This window comes from Thunnus thynnus, chromosome 4 (assembly GCF_963924715.1).
Source record: "Thunnus thynnus chromosome 4, fThuThy2.1, whole genome shotgun sequence".
NCBI lineage: Eukaryota > Metazoa > Chordata > Actinopteri > Scombriformes > Scombridae > Thunnus > Thunnus thynnus.
In genome coordinates, this window is record NC_089520.1 from 16762768 (window position 1) to 16783523 (window position 20756).

At 39.2% G+C, this 20756-nt stretch overlaps 1 protein-coding gene across 1 annotated transcript; it reads right to left on the minus strand.

Moving 5' to 3' along the window:
* Positions 1-668: 668 nt before the first annotated feature.
* Positions 669-19426, minus strand: mmel1 (membrane metallo-endopeptidase-like 1). Its single transcript, XM_067586973.1, has 24 exons — positions 19266-19426; positions 14248-14421; positions 13789-13833; positions 13405-13464; positions 13124-13285; positions 12920-13000; positions 11354-11449; positions 10705-10823; positions 10489-10554; positions 9714-9848; positions 9338-9427; positions 8170-8306; positions 7983-8076; positions 7765-7893; positions 7098-7196; positions 6912-6995; positions 6730-6833; positions 6210-6268; positions 5911-6030; positions 5679-5812; positions 5479-5544; positions 5250-5345; positions 4562-4638; positions 669-3313 (listed from the first exon to the last, which is right to left on the minus strand). The coding sequence occupies exons 2-24, from the start codon at positions 14402-14404 to the stop codon at positions 3214-3216; spliced, it is 2310 nt and encodes a 769-aa protein (XP_067443074.1). The 5' UTR covers positions 14405-14421; positions 19266-19426; the 3' UTR covers positions 669-3213.
* Between the last annotated feature and the right edge of the window lie 1330 nt (positions 19427-20756).

Sequence of the window (20756 nt, forward strand, 5' to 3'; positions counted from 1 at the left end):
GATATTATTATACCAGTTTATAATAAGTTGTAACTGGTGGCCTCAATAATGGTTAATAAATAATTTACAAACGCTTTGTAGATCAGTTAGAAGCCCTTAATAGAAAAACTTTGGGTTTTCGAGTTATGAAAAATCTCTGTGTCTAGTGTTAAATCTCCTCGAACATGACACTCACTTTCACTTCATCAAGATTATCCCTCCAAATGGACTGTTAGACCACTTATCTGCTGGGGAAGGTCTGGACCAAAATTCATTTATTGATAGCTAATTATCATTTACTCTAAGACATGGTGGCTTATTAGAAAGAGATAGTATTTATTAAGGGATTGCCAACATTTGTAACTGTATTATTACCAATAGAAATGATCAACACAAGCCAAAGGGATTTTTCACAGCCTGGCAAACCAAAATGTGTCCCTATTAGTGACTTCTAGTTGGTCGATAAAGCATTAGTAAATTACTAACTAGCAACCTACCATAATGACATACCAAACACGTTGCACTTTATTAGAAAGCGGTTTCAGAACTCCTACTGAACTAAAATGTCAAAAAACTTTATAAAAACAAGCAAAGGCAAGACATATTCTAACCCACATGATCTTTTTGCATCTAGAATAAAGTGTATAAATATATAACATTTGTATAACACATTTAAAGAAGAGACTTGATATTGAACCAGTTGGGACAGTCACTTTAATGGCAATAATTACAGATCTGAGTCACAAAAATAGCAGTTAGTCTAGATAATAACATAGCAGCAGGAACATTCATAAAACATCTTTGTAACACCTGAAGTCTTGCAAAGCAACAATGCTATTTCATAAATATTTATGTAGATAAATAAATTCCTCTGATGGGTATACAGATGAAACAGCAAAAAAAAGGAATGTTTTTTTGTACTTGGCTGGTAATTTCAAAATGACACAATTTCACCATGTAAATGTGAAGCTAGAACTAAGGTAAGAAATGTACAATTTCTTTCTTACCTGATTTCAATTCTTTATATGTAAGTACTGCAGTATAGAACATCAAGTATATACAATAACACATTGTATATTATGTACTCTTTGTGTTCGGTTAACACATTTGAACTGTTTAACTCCTCAACCAGACAAAAATATACAAGCTGTTGCTCTTCAAACGGCGGCCCAATGTTGCATTGTAGCTTATGATTTAGCCTCCAGCATTTCTTTCAACAAGACGTGATAAATGTGCCTTGTTGTTTGAAGGTGGCAGCACACTATCAGCACTTACATTCTGAGTAAAACAGTCTTTCATTAATGTGTCCCCCCCCCCCCACCACCTCCTACTAAACACAACAGTATTTGCCACTATGTGAAGACTGAGAGACAGAGTATAAAGCTTCAATAAGCACATTCAATTCAGCAGCCTCTGTTGAGACCTAACAGTCGTGTTCAGTTTACCAAGGCATCCTGAATGTGACCAATGACAAGCAAACATTAAAAACTGACTGTATTTCAGCTGTGTTTAAAAGCTCTCTTCAGCACAAAAAAAACAAAAAAAAGCTACCTGCAGCCAGTGCCTCCATCCTCTGCTTTGATTTTCTTGTCATTACTTGTTAATAAAGGTAGAAAATAACAGTCCTGGCCCTGGCCATCTCTTTAATGACAAGCCCCTTTCTTCAGTGTGTCTGCCCGCGGGGTCGTGGTTCGGTTACAGCGGTCGCCACGCTTCAGCGCACTGCACTTCATCCTTTCATCTGCACGGCACTGATCAATGCGAGATCAGAAGACAAACCACTTCATGTACTGCCTGTCCATGTGTGAATGTGTCTGAGGGAGGTTTTCTTCTCCCTACCCTAAACGTGTAATTGGCTATGCCCAGAGGCTAAAAGTCTTGTCATCATTGTATGTTTGAGTCTCCTCTCAGGAGACCATGTGGTGAAGGAAAAAGCCAGTTCTCATACAAATCAGTTAGCTTTAAGGGTTAAATGTAAACGACGTACAGATATCATACAAGTAGGCATCGTAATTTTGAATACATGTAGGTGTGTCATCTAACAAATGGCACATGTTTAGAGGTTTGTTAGCTATACATCAGCCCAGTATGACCACTTGGGAGCCTTTCAAAGTCATGTAAAATGTGGAATGTGTGGAAGCAGAAAAACGAGCAAGACAAGCTTCAAACACACAACACAACTGTGATTAGCAACCTACTGTATATCCACACCTGTTTCTAAACTTGGCGGTACCAACTAACGCAATAAAGCGATGTATACATTGCTTTTTCGTCATTATCACATCGCCATATCTCTAAACGGTGTCTAGTTTTTCTCACGAGCTAAAAAAGTAGCAGGCCACCAATATTTATCAAAACATGTGGAATATGGTTTCTTAAAGCAAAATGTAATGGCACACATATACATCTCAGCAGCGGGTATTGAGCAACAATCATTTGCAGAAACTTTGATCCTCCAAAAAGTACTAAATAGCTTTGTTGATTTTAAATATTTATCCACTCTGTAAGTGTAAAAACGTTGAAAGCTGCAGCTCTCTCACAATGTTAATTTAAGGTTAAAGCTGCAAAGATTTAACAGTCTTAAAGTCTTTAGGTAATTTGTTTCATGTAACAGTGAGTGACCAAACTCTTAGAGTGTGACTAATTCTATTTTAGCTTTGCATCAGCAAAGCCCAGAGCTTTCATTTATTTCATAATCACGCTTCAGTCGGAGTCAGAGATTTGTTCACTATTGTTCCGTCTGAAGTGGCACAATGTCTTGAAAACGATACATCAGAGGACGTACGCCAAGTTAACTCAGCGCCAAATGTTAATGGATAAATCACAAAGATCTGCACAAGAGATTTCTTTAAGGATTAAATCAAGAAAGGCTTGAACCTTTTGAGAAGGTCTTACTTTTCTATGTCGCCTTTTCATCCATGTACCCACTTGTCGTCTGTCGTGGGACACAGCAAAAAAAGGAACGAGTGACCTACTCATCCAGAGACAACACTTCAAACTTGTGGACAAACTTTTTTTTTTTTTAGTATACGTGCTTCAAGTTTTGAAACTAGGGTGTAGTCCAGGATGTCATCCATTCCAAATACATCTACAGTACTGTATATGAAAATATCTGTGTCACCGCTCTGCCCCAAATAAATTGGAATTAGTCTTAAGCAGGATGTCTCTGTGGGTTTAAGAAGTACAACTTGTTCTTTTGATTTGAGTTGCCCATGTCAGGAAATAAATAACTTTCTACCAGACACGACACTTCAGCTCAGGGTTCATTAGACTGCCTTTTTGGCACTGGAAAGCTTCTGAGAATGCTTCGAAATTCTGGAGAGACCCAAGCACCCTAAAGACAAAAGAAAAACAGATTGTTAGTGGTGATAAAAGCCAAAGTATATTATGAATGTTAGAGGAGCGCTAGCAAGTGTGAGACCAACCTCCAAGTCCTCATATTTAATCAGTGAATGGAGCTGCACTGATTCAGATACTTTAATGAGTTATGCTTTGCTGCAAAATACTTTTTCAACAGGAGCTTTAGACTTATATTTACAGTGTGGTGTATTTTTGTTTTTAATGAGTTCCAGCTGAGGTGTCTGGTGTGCTGAGACTAGAGACAAGGTGAAGTAGCTTTGTCAGTCCTGCCACACAGAGAGAAAAGCAACAAAAGGAGGTGAAAGTGTAAAATGAATTATTGTCGCTTTTGGAAAAGACAATAATCAATCTTGCAATAAGAGGTTTTTTGGCAACTCGGGCAATAGAAACAAGCTGTAAAAACACTGACAAATTATCAGGTAACATGCAGTGAGATTGTAGAGTTTTTGCTGTGCTGGAAAACTACACTAATGGAGCAGTAACAACAAAGCTGTGGGCTGGGAAATCAAAACAATGAGCTGAAAGGCTCTATAAACCTCCACAGAGATGAGCGGAGCTGCAGAGTCAGGTGACGATTCTCTGTGGTTTCGTCACTACAAGTGACTCCTTTCATTCACAAGTTGTCATGTGATCCATTGTTAATGTAAAAATATTGATGATAGTCTCTATCTATCTATCTAAGCTATATTTGGATAAATACATGGGGTTAGCTGGATTTTACAAGACAAATATAGTGTATTTTATATTCCTTAGTGACAGGGTCATTTTAAAAATATATTCAGTTTGTAACTAAAATAAACTGCAAAACACCTCTCAACATGGATCTCATTTTAAAGCTAAAACATAGTGATGAAAGCTTCAAAGCTATTTTGAGTTTGGCACAGCTAGCAAAGCTAATAAAATGTTCCTATTGTGAGTCAGTTAATGGCAAGGTGAGCATTCAGTTTCACTGTTAGGCTTTATATTCTAATTGTTTGTGAAAAATCCTTTTTTTATTAAAGGGTTACAACATTGTCTGGTGCACATTTAGCTCAAACAAAGCAGTCGCTTTTTTACATTAGGCCAACAATAGATTCTTTTAATACACCCTATAACAGAGTTGTACTTCTTTGATTATCAACTAAATCAGTCAGACTACTAAATAATTATTCTTGCTGGTTCTGAAAATTTGTTATCACTACACCTGCCGTATGTTAATACCTGATCATATTAAAACTCATACCTGTATTCTAAGGGACTGTGTGAGTCAGTCTTGATGGACTGGCTGGCGTACTCAGGCCGATAAGCACCGCACCACACCTAAAAAAAGAAATTAATTACATGAGTAGAGTGTAATCCTTTTTTTTAGAGCAGTCATTAGGAGTTAAGTGGAGATGTCTGCAGACTGGTAACAATACAAATACATTTCTAAAATTGCAAAAATATTCCTGTATACTAAGTATTTATATTGCATCTTATACTTCTTTAACTGATTTTTTCAAACCTTGAAAATGCCACTTTGGTATGAACTATTTTACTGACTTGTAAAATTCACATCACAGCAGTAAGTGTGTAAATGATTGTGGCTCTTAAACAGATTTGTTCCGGGTGTTTGACCAGTTTTATTGTTGATGACAGTTTTCTGCTTGTGCTTTACATTCTCTGGCACCAAGAACCTCTTTACTTTGGCAGCTCTTCTCATCCCCCATGTGTGTTGATGAACTCTGATTTGTTCTGGGATTGCTTGAGCGTCTCACCCCCTGACAACTCTCCCTTTGTCCCAGTGTTTACTTCTCAGCGCCAAACGTCCACTGAATAATGCTCCTCCTGAGCTTTGGCTCTTGACTCCAGATGGGGAAATTATTGCCAATCATCTTTCTGCTAAAATGATACATTCAGAAATAACATTTTACCTTATTTTTCTCACTTACTTGGGCAAAGTTAAGAAAGAAAAGCTGCTTGTGATCCATGTCGAGACCAGGCAGACGAGGCTCTTCACCCTCTATCTCCACCCACTTTAGATAAGCCTGTAAACACAATGCTCACAAACTTAAAAACAGATTTCATATTTGCAGAAAGTTTATTACAAGCTTTTTGTCATTTGTCATTACTGCTGAAATAGTAACATGTGGTTTTGTGCTTTTGTGGGTAACATCCAACCTTGTATGCTTGACGAACCCCTCCGTTGTCTGCAATGTTCTCCCCCAAAGTGCTGATTCCACTGACCTGCAATCACAAAACCATGAACACACACTAACATGAAAACAATCATTCCAGCAGTCACAAAATACACCGTTTACATAGTCAGAGATCACAGCCGAGACAAATATCTAATATCATACATGCCACTTGGTGCTTACATTTTGTCCACCTGCTAGCTTCCAGTTGAAGTTGCCATATTGTTGCACCATGCACTGTGACTGCTCTTTAAAATGCTCCGCAGAGTAATTACTCCACCAGTTTAGCATATTACCATCCTTGTCAAAATTACGCCCTGCAAGGAAACATAATGCAATAAGTAAAGTACTGTTTAAACTGTATTTATTGCTTCTGGTTTCCCAAAATACCCACAATGAATTCCCCATGTCTCACCATTGTCATCAAATCCATGTGTGATCTCATGTCCAATAACCATTCCTATTCCGCCAAAGTTAAGAGCCTGGTGCTGATGTTTACTGAAGAACGGCGGCTGCAGGATTCCTGCTGGAAACACTGGACCGACAAAAAAACAAGCAGATGCACATAAACAACAGGAGTGAAAACACTCAGTACTGGAAGCACTTAATGGCATTAGATTTTATGGAGACTGTGTCACTATAAAAAAACATCTTCTATTTGTCACACAGGCTGCTGGTGGCCTCATTGATTCTTGTGAGCTGTAAAGCTCTTACCTATTTGGTTTCTGTTGGGAGAATAAAATGCATTCACCACAGCAGCACCAATGATCCACCTGAGGAGAGATTAAGAATTTGATTAAAAACTGATAAAATGGCACTAAACAGAATTTTCATTTGAAGGAAGCAACTATACAATCCATGCTTGGAGCTTTTTGTGCACCAGACAAAATATTTAAACCTTAATTTTCATGTTCTTTTAAAATTACTCGATGATGATACAGAACAGCATCCATTTGTTACTAAAAAAACAGCTTACTATCAACAATTTTTATTATGTTTTTGGATGAACAGGACCCTGTTTACTGTCCTGGAAACAGAAAGCATGAGCAAAAGTCTGCAACTATTTGTATCTCAAAACATAATGTAATCGACTTCAATTAAAGCCTGGAAGAGGTTCTATGTCATGTCATGCACGTGAACTGAGAGCACTAAGAAAACGCAATGACCGCCTGAGTCCAAGCGCTTGTTTTACAAATAAGAAAAGCTTGTGGTTTCAGATGTATCAACAGCTTACAAGTTAGGATCGACTGGTTCTCTGAGCTTCCTCAGACTCTTGTGCGCCTCAGACTTCAGGTTCTCGAGGATGTTCTCAAAGTAATGTTCTTCACTAAAGTTTAGCTGAAAAGAGAAAGAGGCCAACATAAATGCATATTTCAATTAAAATGTGGCCTGGAAAGAGACTCAGTTCTTACTTACATGAGCGTACTCCTGGTCGAGCTTCTGGTTACTTTTCTCCAGAATATGGTCTGGATAGCCAATATGTTCCTTGATTGCCATGGCCTATAAGAGATGCACCACATTCTTTAAGACATCATCCACTTGAGATATGTTGATAGTTTCTCAGGACTGAAGTACAAATCTTTGCTCGAGTATGTACTGTACCTTCTCTCTTGCCTTCTCCTTTGAGGGAGAATCCATCCAGCTTAACTCCTCCAGAGTTTCCACATAGGCTTTCTGGATCTTAGCGATGAGGTCACTGACCTGTGAAAATATGACGCACAACAAAGGGCTTACTTACAATCTCATACAGAAATGCATTTTTCATAATTATGAGTCTCCAGGGAACCCAAGCTGCAATGTAATACATGTTTTTTTAGGAAAAATGTGAATGAATCCATACAAAATTAAGAATAATTATAATTGCAGTGTAATTATCCCTACAGTGCATAACAGTTAAATGAGGCATGAGATGCATTTCATAACACTAAATCGTTTTGCAATACATGCTTTGTGTTTTTCATACCAGATAAAAGCAGAAAATACATTTCATTTCACAAAAGTGAAATAAATATGGCAGGTAATTTTTTATTTTTTTTGGTGGCACATGATGCATTTAGAAACTCGACACTTCGCCCCTCAATGTCAGTTTTTTGGCACATAATGTGTGTTTTTCCCATGAATTAGTGCACACAATGCAGCATTTGTGTTATAGCTTGCATACCGTGGTTTGATGTAAATGTTTGTTGTGGCAGTAACTGATTTTCATGCTCCATCGAAGATTTTGTCTCTGTTTTTGTTTAGGCCCGTTTTTACAGCAAAAACAACTCACCATTCGTTTACTTTCTCCAGCAAAGGTCTCACGCACATACAGAGCTCCAACTGCGTTCTCCATGCTACTCTGGACATAACGGACACATTCTCGCCACCAAGCATCCTCCACAGTGGTCCCGTACAGAGTCTGGCAAGCACAGAAACACTCACTGAAATTGTGTTTTGGAACTAGCTTACATAAATATGTGTTATTGTATTATGTCATGCTCATCGCACCTTCCTATAACGGGCTCTGGCATCTTTGAAACGGCGGCTCAGGCTATTAACTCTGTCAGTGATGAGCTGCCAGGTGAGGTAGTTCTGCATAGTCCTGCAAACATCAGTTGTTTTTGGTAAATTATGCTGATTGTAACTTTTCTGTAGTAGTTCGATCTTCATGGACTTATCTTTGCATAATACTGACCTGACGCTGTGTCTGGAGAGAACTTCATTCATCTTCTCAAGGTAGGGAGAGCTGTACACCACCACCTCCTCCTCCAGCTGGACCTCAATGGACACACTGGACAGAACACCTTGAATAAATCGTGTCCAGTTAAAACCCTGGAAAACAAAAGGCAGGACAGTATCTTTTACCATGTTTAGTTTAACTAAATATGGTGAAGGTACTATATGGTCAAATATGCTTTACAGAATTTTACATGTATTGCAGTAAATTTAAATCTCTATAGATTCAAGTCTAAAATAGGTCATTCCTTTCTGTGATATATAAATAAGGACGAGTCAAATAATCCAACTTTTCTGGCAAAGGCTGAACAATGGCTGCTAGGTAATATTTCCAAATGGAATGTGAATATCTTAATATGTTTTTTATGTTTTACGTTAGTAATAATGATATTTTTGATAGTTGCATCTTGAACTACGTCTTACAACCATTGTCTTTTATTGTTATGTTTTTCCCCTGATATTTTTTAATGTTAGATATTGAATATCTCCGTCATGATAAAGACTGGTGGACTATGAAAAGACTAGGAATAACAATGGAAATAAGTCGGATATGTTGTATCTTATAAATATATTAGAATGTTGTCAATAAACTAAATCAAATGGAAGAAAACTGAGTGAATGTTTCAGCACTTATAGGCCCAGCAGATCATCTGTGACACCTTGAATTACTATACAGGTATGCAAGAAGTAAACAATGGCACACGAGGTGTTGTTATGCACAAAAATAACAGATGAAGCCGATGCAAAGAACACTGCATTATTTTCTATATCAGGACACTTCCCGGGTGTATTATCACACTTATACCACAGCCACTCACTGTACACAGACAATAAGAGATGCTTTCATACCTTCATCAACTGTTTAATTTTGTTTTCAGTCATTTTAACCAAGTTAGTTTCACCTGTGAGAGCTACCTGTAGTGTAGCACAAATCAGAGGTAGCCTACTGTTGCTATGGTCACTTGCAGTTTAATATACCTTGCTAACTAAAACTATGCTTAAGATTCCTGTTATACAATTTTTTTTTTTAAAAATAGACATTTTGGGAAATTTGCTTAGTCGCTTTCTTGTCGAGAGTTTGCACTTTGATTAGGCAGCACACAAGAAAGAATTGAAATCACACTTACATTCAGGCTGAAGGTGCTCTGCAGATCACCAAGTGTCATCTTATTATAGAGAACGGTGACATCTTGGCGCTCCTCAGCTGGAGATGTGGCCTGTCCAGCAACAGGAAGGAGAAAAACCTTCTATAAATTGATGCTTGGTTATATTCACATTTTACACTCCTTTCATTAGCAAAGTCTCATTCTTCACGCTCTTGACAGGTGCAAAAAAAAAAAAACTGGTTAAAAGCTTGGCTGATTTCCTATGTCCACACTCAATGTAGCCTGGTTCTCTCATTTACTGGAAGCAGGGATGAGGTGCTCATTTATCATCTTGTCATTATTAATGTTCCTCAGCCCTCGTCCCACAATTCCATTTCCTGTTGTGGCTCGTACTCACGTTGGCGATGTCTGTCTCTAGCTCCAGCACTTGCATCATTTCCTCCCACACACGGTCGTCATCCTGAGTCAAGTTCCTGTCCTCTCGGGTTATCTTCGCAATAGAAATCATGAAATGTAGATAGGCCTCTCGAACCTGTGGTACAACCAAACAAGTCATAAATGTTGTTTCTGCAATAAAATCAAGATTGTGTCAAACAACAAAGTTGAATTATATGTGAGATGCTCAGATAAGCGGAAAATTACACTTGAAAACTCAAGAGCAAAGATTGTCTCCAAACAAAAAATGGTGGTTAGTCAGAATCATCCAAAGATCTCGATATGGACAGGTTTAGTTTGGACAACTTTAACTGTGATATTGTTGCTCAGCACCACAAATAAAATCCCATTCCCCTCCTCTGTATTAAGGTGGAGGCAGAAATATCAGGAAGATATCAGAAAACCAAAAGTGTCTGCATGGTTAGATACCACATACATGCACTGATCTGATCTGCCAGATCGGTATCAGAGCCAATATAAACCTTATGAAGTGGACTCGGTATTGGACAGATGTTATCACTATCAGTTACATTTTCTAAGTAATGGCGGGCCACTGATTTGGTTTTTAGTGCCACAGTAGTCCGTAGTTTCACGTTACCTTAAAAAATAACCTCAATTAGTTCCACACAATAAGATCCACAGATTTTAAATATGGGGAAAAGTAACTGGGTAGAAAGAGTTTAATAGCTGGAGTTTTGTGTGTGTTTTTTATGTGAACTGATCCTTTAAGGCCTCACCTTTTTGTAGTTTCCATCGTTGAAATAATAGTCCCTTGATGGCATTCCAAGTCCTGGCTGGTCAATCTAACCAGAATACAAGAATAGTAGTTATGTATTTTGCACGTTCAAAGTCAATATATTTACGTTTTGTGTGTTATTAACTGTGACAGTGTAATTGTCATAATGATAATGGCTGCAATTTGTTACTTGTGCTCAGACAGACAGTGATCTTACATAAATGATATGGCGCCGAGAGTCCCGGTCATCTGTCCACACATACATGTCCAGCAGAACCTTCTTGTGGAAACGAGCTGTAAGCGTGGCCAGCGTGTCCTCGAGGCTCCATGCTTCTTCTGCAACAAAATAATAGCACTTCATCTAAACACAGCTGTCAAACTGTAAAGAAGTGTTCGGTGTAGCAGGCTGCGAAAAGACTCCCTGTCTGCCTCTGCCGCACACTTAACCGGTGTGTAAATCAGTGTGTGCAGATGCAGCTATGCGTCGTTAATTCTGTTTGAGCCACCATCCATGATTACATTTAATTAAAGCAGCAAGAGCGAGGAGCTTGGGAAAGAAGAGAGTAGACTATTTAAAGCATCCTTCACAGTCCTGATTGAGAACCTGCTTCTCTGCCCACTCATCACGCTCCCAAACTGCACACCTGACTCCTCAGCTGGAGAGCCTCGACCGGCCTCTTGATCCCACCAACAAAGCTCAAACTCAGCAATTCACCGAGTACAAATATAGCTGTGCTGGCTCTGTGTGAGCACATGTATTTTGAGTAGGAACGTGAGTGGTTGTTTGCGTGGATGTACTGCATGTGCACATTTACACAGAACAAACTGCAGACATTAATCAGAGTGTGGTTCAGAGGTATTTCTACCTGTAGTGGTGTTCCAGTCATCCGACGCAACAGGCCAGTCTCCGATGCTGTCAATGAGCTTCAGAAGGGGCTGGGAGTCACGCTGCTCTATGAGGCCTGCAGGTGAAATGCCACAACTGTAAAACATGACAGCAACACTACAGTCCTTTTACTTTTCAAGCAGTAAGACAATATGTCTTATTGAGATTGAAAGTTATTTTTTGACCTTTGGAAACTGCAGTTAACAAAAACAATCTCACCACAAGACTGAACTTTCAATCTCAACTTATAAGCCAATATGGATGAGAAATCCTTAAAGGATAAGGCTGATGATTTTCATTATTTTCCATATTGTCAACAAATCTCATGTGCAGAGCCAAACCCACAATGAATTGATCTACTTACAAGTATTGTATGTGTATCCAAAGCCTGATATATCTTATTCCTCTGTGCCGTACACCTCCATTGTTGTCTAAAAACTATTAAAACATGTCAATGAGCCACACCATTGTGCTTCTGTCTACAGTGCTTCATTAGCTTGTTGTGCTTCATATCATATCATTGTAAGTTTCTCAGAGAACTTCAGTACTTTGAAGGAATTTCCATATATAGGATTATGAAAATTAAACAGAGAGAAAATAGAAAAGGCATGCAGCTGTCTTTTCTTGGTTCAAATTGTAACTCTGTCTGTCTCTCCACAAGGCCGTTGCCAGGGGGAGCGGATGTTAAAGTATGGCAAGAGTTCTGCGTGTTGTGACTCGGGCCAAGGCCGTCTGCTACACAGGAATCCTCATCTGGATGGGGCGAGAGGTTTAGCTAGGCATGCAGACAACTCTCCTTCAGACTTGATGTGACATTTCACTGTGTCAACATCGGTGCTTTGATATGTAACTGTTGTAACTTGATCAAGCTGTCAATAAATTCTTTTGCTTTAAGACATCCAAGGTTCCTGGTATTTGGGCTCCTAGATTTTTCCATAACAAGTACAAAGTCAAGAGGTTGTGTAATGTAGCACAACAAGCTAGTGACGCTCTGTAAATGGAGCGCAGTGGCGTCTGCCGTACAAGGAACCGCTCTCCTGTGACTGAAAACGTGATCACTCTTATTAGTATTTGGAGGCATTTCTAAACAAACCAACGTGACTATGATCGTTGTCGTGATGGAGCATGTCACCCAGTACAACGGTGTGGCTCACTGTCATGTTTTTAATAGTTTTTGGACAATGCAGGTATACGACACAGAGGAGTAAGCTAAATCAGACTTTGAATACACACACAAATCTTGTAATTAGGATGATTTCATTGTTGGTTTGGTTCTGCACATGAGATTTGTTGACAATAAGAAAAAAATATAGAAAATTGCCAGCCTTATAACTAAAAGTACTTAGACAAAATAAAAACTTCTACATTTCCATGACAAGTGGGCAACTCCATCTCCTGAGGAAGTTATGTAATCTGTAGGGGAAGATCACATTATACAATCGAAAGCTCCAGAACAGCTACTAAGCGTGCCTTGTGGTAATTTTTTTTTATCAACATACCTCCTTTTAGAGGAATATATTTTTAAACTGAGTAAAAAGAGACTTACTCTCATTCATGCAAGAGCTGTAAAGGACTTTGGCTTTCCGGATGGCATCCCTGTCATGTTCATTCCCCATCTCAAGAACACCTGCAACAACAAAACATATGCAGACATTTCCTCTCTGAAGAAATCCCACGCGCAGCTCCAAATACTGCAGCCCACCAAAGATTGAGCCCCCGACCCCGACACTGTTCGACTGCACCAGCTGACCTTTGAGGACAATCTCCAGTTTGTCCCTCAGAATGTCAAAGACGCTGTGTCGGGAGCTGGTCTCCGGGATGACATGTCGCTCCAGCCAACCCCCGCAGGCATACTGGTAGAAATTATCACAAGGCTTCACAGACTTATCCATGTTCTGCAAGAGCCGAGCAGCTTTAGGTATCACAGAGACAAGAGAGGGAAAGAGAAACAGAGGGACAAATAAGGTTATGGAGGAAATTTGTTTGCAAAATAAACCAGCAGGAGAGCAAAGAAAAAACAACTTCTCTCACCTGCAGTAACACAGTCTGCAGTTGTGCACACATTGTTGAGGTTGGAGTGATACAGCTGGCCTGGAAAAATCAGTGTCAACAATTATGAGAGAGAATGTGGACTATTTGACAACTTACACCCCAGCTGAGACAGAGAAGACGTTGTTCTGTAATGAATATCAGATCGACCTGACGTAGAGCTAATTCTAAACAGCCTAGATCTACAGTGTAGCCTGTGTGTTACAGGCTTGTCTATGTCAGCAGGGACTCTGTTCTTTCACTTTTGTGTGACACTGCTGATCAGGCAGTAAAGGGAATTACAGTATCTATCAGAGGTGCCACTCGAATATGACACATGCCAACCCACTTGTCCCACAGTATCCTGTGTTCAGTTTAGAGACTCACCTTCACCTGTTGTGCTTCTTGACACACTCGGCCTGTTAGATTCCTCTGAGATGGTTGGAAGAAACAGATTTTTTAGACATCAGTCATTGTGAGAAGAAAAAAGAAAGAGAAAATACAAGTCTTGTGCAGTCTTGTGAGATAATTTCTCTCAAAAGAAAAGAAAATGTTGTATTTTATTCTCAAGGGTTACACCTGTGTGTGTACTGTATATGGTATTTTTCATGAGTAACATTAACCTTTAAATTATCCCAGAAAAAGATCTGATGGCATTGCTTGCACCAATATTGCATAAAGCATGCATGGTCATTTCTGGAGGCATTTCTGGAGGGTCAGAATAATTTCCTGTACCAGTGCCAGTTTGCAATCACAAAAACAAAACAGAGTAGGGAGACACTTGTCATTACAGCTGCCATCTGTCATATCTGGATCTTTCCATGCTGAGCCTGACAGAGCCATTACCTTTCACAACCGATGTGTAGAGGACTACCAGTCCAGCCAAGGCACAGCTGACCAACAGCAGCAGCACGGACAGACCGATTTCTGCAACAGTCCAGCGACGCTTCCCAGGTTTACTTGATTTCTCCATGATATCCATTTGGCTTTCGGATTTGCCCATTCTCCTGACTGCCGGCTCTGTGGCAAAGACACCGTTGTTGAGTGTGGGATGGTCCAGGCTGAGAGCTACAACTGTGTGTGTGTGTGTGTGGGCTGTGCAGTGATCCATCTGTAAACTGTGCCAGCTGACCTGCAGTGAGTGAGCTTCAACTGCTGAACACCTACAACAACTTCACTGACAGGAGTTGTGAAACTGTTTCCACAAAAAACAGTTTGTCACGCTACACATTACTCTTTCCTAAAGTGCCGTAAAAATGTTCCAGCCGAGGTAGAATTTTTATTGCATTCCTATTTTTGAGCCTGTTGAATGAAAAAATGTTGTTTTTTTTGCATTGTTCCTTTCTTATCTTCAGAAAAAACCTGATAGCATTGATTAAATCAAATGAGCTAGTGGGTCTGCATTCCCTCTTACTTATTGATCCATCATGAATGTTATCTCAATGTGAGAGGAAGACTGATACAGAAAGAAAAGGAAATTGAAGATTATTCACATTCAGTGTGTTTCAATTGCATAGAAGAAAAAGTTGCTTTTTCTTTCTTTGCTTCTCATTTGAACCTTAATAAAGGCACCGTAAAGAAATTTAGGCAATACGGAGATGTACAATATCTTTTGTCTTAAAATTGGAAATACATGAGTTGTCTCATTAAGAGTGTATTCAGAAGACAAAACCACCTTTTTGCAAACTGCAAGGAGAACTTTGCAGTAGGTCTTATAGATATAGATGATTTATTATCTATTTTGTTAAGGTTATTTCATGGCTGTCTTTATACATTGTGTATATTACACAATTTTGTTATCTAAGTTAACAATATTGAGCCAGCTGAGCAACTGACACTCTAACATTTTCAAGCAGTGCTGCGACCCTACTTGACATTGCATTTTTCCATTCTGCACTTGAAACAGAGATAAAGAATTTAGAAAAAGTTATACTAATGTTTATTTCTCTCCATATGGCTCAACCCTCATGCCTCTCTGTATAATGCCTTGATAGTTAAATTGTTGTTGTTACTATAATAATGATGGTTCCATCTGTTTTAATAACCTGACCATGTTCAATACATTTGGCTCAGTGCTTGAGTTCATTTAGGACATTATTTCCAGCTTCATCATTAAACTCCATCTGTTGCTAATATAGTCGAGGATAGAGAGTCGTTGTGTATATTCAGTGTGACACTTATGTTGGAAATAATTTTGCGAACAGTAAATTAACCATTAAACTTACTTTCATTGCCCCCTCCCTTCCCCCCACACTCTCCCACCCCACTCACACACACACACACACACACACACACACACATACACACCAGCTTTTGAGCCATAATCCTACTTCAAGAGAGCTAATTTCTATGCACAATAATTACGTATGTGTGAACACAATATCGCAAATGAGCATTTGTGCATGGCTTTCAGTGGCATTGCTTTGCATCTATTCACTCTGCAGCACCTGTTTCTCCATAACCAACCCTACTGCCCTATCATTAGGCCTGACAGGGGACAGGCTGTAAATCAGAGGTTCACACTGCAGTGCCCCATTAGCCCTTACTGATGAATACTCATGGCCACATATCTGGCACTATAGTGTTGAAGAGCAGGCAGGGGGCTTGTTAGAGCCTCACTGCCATCCTCAGCATTAGACCACACGCAAACGCTCTCTGAGGCAAAACCCTGCTGCATTGCTTTAAAGAGAGGCCCCACTTTAAAACTATGCAATAATGTGCAGTCTGCTGTGTCAATATGAAGAGTTATTTACATCTTTAAATGTCCTCAGATAGCTTTGCTGCATTTCTATTCAATCCTCCATGCGTTCCTGGTTTTAAATACTTATTCGTTATGTGCATTTTTTAATTTTATTTATCAACAACCATAAAACCAATGCATATTAATCTCCGTGGCTCATTTCCAGCTCAATACAGCAACATGGTAGAGTGGGACAATAAGACTAAAAGATAATGTATTAATATTTTAATCCTTAGTGAAATGGCTTTACAAAAGGTTTTTTTTTTCTAATCAGAGTAATAATTCAGACTCAGCAGCCTTTAATAAATGATATTAGATTTGCACAGACCAGCAAAATCATTCTGTCAGTGATCAGAATTCAGCAAATTAAACATTTTTTAGACTTATCAGCATTATCATAGACTTATAAGTAATCAGAATCTGGCAAAATGTGTGTTAAGTGCTGCAACAACAGCTGTTTCTATGACTAGAACTGAAATGATCAAGCGGACTGTCAATAATCAGAGCATGGCGCACATTGTGAATGTTATTTCTTATATTTATTTATTTATACTATTATGATGAAATTGGTCTTTATGCCTTTCATAGTAAGGCCAGTCTGAGAAACGTATTAAATGTGTTCATTTTGAATGCACTAAGCTGCTGAATATCATGTTTTGTTGTATAACGAAAGTAGACCTAAAAGCTTAGATAGTTAAGAAATATAGATACTATTGAATTTGCAACTTTAATAACAACAGATACAGAATACAAAGAATAAAAGACTGAAATATAACTTTAGTCACCAAAAATCAATTTCTTTCCTGTCTTAGCTTTGAGTGGTTTAATTCTAGTGTCTTTTTAGGAGAAGCTGTGTTATAACATGCAGCTGTTTTAGGACTTTTTATATGTCGGAAAGAACTGAATGTTCAATCTGATGTTGAATATGAACGTTGACTCAAGCAGGATGTATTGTCTCATCTATTGCATGCACTGTTGGTAGACAATTATTTTTCTCCTTTTTTAGTATTTTGGAGCATTTTAATCCTTTATTCCAGACAGTGGAGGATGACATGAAACTGAGGGAGAGAGATGATGTCCGGACGTGAACCAGGGATGTTGCAGTTCATGGTTAGTGTCTTAACTGGGCTGAAGTCATGACACGAAACCATCTGAGAAGTAATGTGTTGGAAGCATTTTGACACCATAGATAAAAAAAGATTGTGAATAAAGGTAGCGGAGGGATTTGTGCTATTTCCCTCCCTGAATAGAGTGATCCCCCAGCCAGATGGATAGGACAGGTTTTGGGAGACAAAACGCAGGGCCAAAAATGGTAAAAAAACAGCTGCTCCTTGATGTGAGTGCAAGGTAACAGTCGACCGCAAGAGCGTATCTTTTTTTTATTCAAGTGTGAAAAAACTGTGGCAAGTACAGTGACAGATAAGACCCACTTCTCCCCCTACTGAGCTCTACACAACACTCTCCAGCTTTATGCTTGTGCACCAAAGTGAAGCGCAGGCCTCTGCAGGTGGCGCGTTCTTAGAGCTAGAGGTATTTAGTAGTAGACATAGGAACACATTTTTAACACAGAATCTTTGTCACAGATTCAGAACCATTGCCACTGACCGATTCAGTAGCTTTTAGCATTGAAGATCCTGACTCGTGACTGAGAGCACTGTTGTTGCGTCTACTCCTGGTTTAAAAGCTTACTGAAAGACTGTGAAAGCAACAGAAACAATCGTGATGTGATAACTGCTTAACCTATTAGCCTACCTTACAAACAGTGTCTTACCTAACTGTATAAACAGTGCTGTTATAGGCCACATTTTATACTGAACTTGCTACTGAACCAAAGAACTGAAGTCAGAATTAGCGCTGAATGTTGAGGCGTAATGAACGGTGATGTGTTCGCTTACTGATGCACATACCGAAGTGCAAACTTAGGAAAAAGGAAACAAATTATAGTCAGTGACTGCAAATATTTGAACTGAAATGAGCAAAACGATTTCTTTTTGTTCAGCAGAGGGCTTCATGATTTCCATTTCTACATCCAGCACCTCTGAATTGGTGAGTGAAATAATTTTGTTTGATTCATTTCAAAGATTCATGGTCACTGACTATGTGATAAGCAATCACCATTAATAACGCTGTGACTTTACAACGCGCCTTCTTTCTGTTTTTAGTTTAGACTGATTCTACTAAGTCATCAGAAAGGTTTTATTCAGTTTAGTATAAAAATAGGCCTATTAAAGCACTTTTTATAGGGTTCACAGTACAGAAGTCACATAACTGCAACATAGTTATCTGTCATTGTTGTTTCTGTGGCTTTCAGTCTTTCAATAATCTTTTGACCATGAATACTGTGTATATATATATATAATAAAAATGGCAATCTCAGTCACCAATGAGAGGAACATCAATGCAGAAAGCTACTAGTGACACGGATGATTTAGGACACTCAGTTCAGTTTGAGGATTCACTGTTAAAGATTCATGTACTGAACACCTTTTCAAGTGCTGTCAAATAACAATTTTCTGTCCCCAGAACCTTTGATATGAGCAAGACAAGACGGCAGCACAGAAAGTTACATTGCAGTAAGCATATTATACGATGCATGAAACAAAGTGTTAACCTACTAGTGACATGGTGTAATCTAACCGGTCAGAGGTTCAGTGTGTCAAAAATAAAATCCTTTCCCTGAAAGTGAGACTAATCTGTACTAAATGTTTTAAAGGCTCCTCGTTTTAAGCACATTAAGATTACATGCGGCTGTGTGCAGTGACTGGTACTGTTCCTCTCTAAACTTAGTGCTCCAACAAAACAAGGATTAACACACTGATCAGGCTATGCCAGCAATCTGCACACTTTCTCTAGTTTGGTGTTATTCACATACATCAACTAACCATTTATGCCCTCACGTCTATGCTAATGACATCAGCATTTTCCACATGTAAAAAGGTCCAAACATCTCAAAATCTTAGTCTTTAAGAAGTGAACCCACTTTTACAAATCTGTCCTGGGACTGCTGCTGAGAAGCTGACATGATTGATACCTAAAGGCTACAGTTTCAGGTGTCTAACTTTAACCACCTTCACTTTGGTACTTGAGATCAAGAAGAATCTGGTCTAAGAATCCACAGGCTTACCTTTATATGTGGATGGTAGAAGTCCCTGAGCCGTTCCCCCACAGCGCGCTAATATCTCAAACACCCCTGCTGAGCATCCACTCAGAGCTGGTGTGTAGAGAAATGAGTCTGTGCTGCGGGTTGAAGGAGATGTTATCCAGTTCACTGTGCTGCTCAGGGAATGAGTGAGGCAGCGGAGAGAGAGAGAGAGAGAGTGAGAACAAGAGAGGGAGGAATGGACAGAAGGAGGGAGGGAGAGAGGGAGAGGAGAGAGAGAGAGAGAGAGGAGAAAGGAGGCAGATGGGAGGTGATAGTACTGGATTGTTTTCTATTACTCGACTGTGATAAGAAAAATGCCGGGGATGTCTGTGTGTGTGTGTGTGTGTGTGTGTGTGTGTGTGTTGAGGACTTGAGGTGGGTTATGATATATGTGTGTGTGTGTATCTGAGGGGTCAACATAGTATTGGATGTGTTCCAGTAAGCATCAATATCTTTTTCTCAATGTGAAGTGTCCCCAGCTGCTGAGCAGAAAATGCAGCTTCGAAAAATCTGGAAAGCTTGCAGAGAGACAAGACAAACAGAACATGTATTCTTAAAGCGCTCGGCAGACAGATTATCCAGTACCACAGAGTTTCTAAACCTCTTTTAGCTGTTTTTATTATACTAGTGGTCATACAGGTGAGGATTTACCACCTTCCTGTTATCATCAAAACAAACACCACTCACCACACTGCTCTGGTCATCTCTCTGTCCTCTTGTGTCCAGAAAGACTCGTCTTCAGGCAGATCTCGGATGCCCACAGAGCGCCTGGTGGGGATCTGAACCCTGGCCTGGTGTCAGATTGAAATGGCATGGCGCCCAGGCTCATTATCAGCCTGATTAACCACACTAATTAGCTGATAATAACCAGAAAGTGGGGGTTGATGCTTGTGGCCACACAGTAGCTCAGGTGCTATTGCTGCCTCAAGACAAGATGAGAGATTACCCCTGAAAGAGTAAACACATTTAGCAGAGAGTGATCATGATCAAAACTAAAACAGAACATGCATTTAAGATGCAATAAATGTGTTAAAGATCCCTTTTATGGCTCACATACATGCAGCATTATTTAAATCCATTCGAGGGGAATCTGACAGAAACGTTTATAAGTGAAGAAGCTTGCAGTCATTTAACAACAGCGAGACTGATGGAGCGCAATGCAGCAGGGAGTCGAGGTTTGCAACTGAGTTTATAATTTATTCATAGATTTTATTTAGCAGAGAGGATGTTTCCTCTCATATATTCATAGTGTTAAGTATTTTCGAATGAGTGCAATTAACTTATTAGTATTTCGGCGTTGATCTTGAATCCTGAATGTTATTTTCAGTGTCACAGACATTCAGAGATTGATTACACTTCACGGTTTTTAATGGGAGTTAATATTCAGGTAGACTGTAGTCAAAATAACCAAAATATATTTGTGAATCAGATTGTTCTTTTTTTCACTAAAAGACTGTAATTGTGGAAGATATC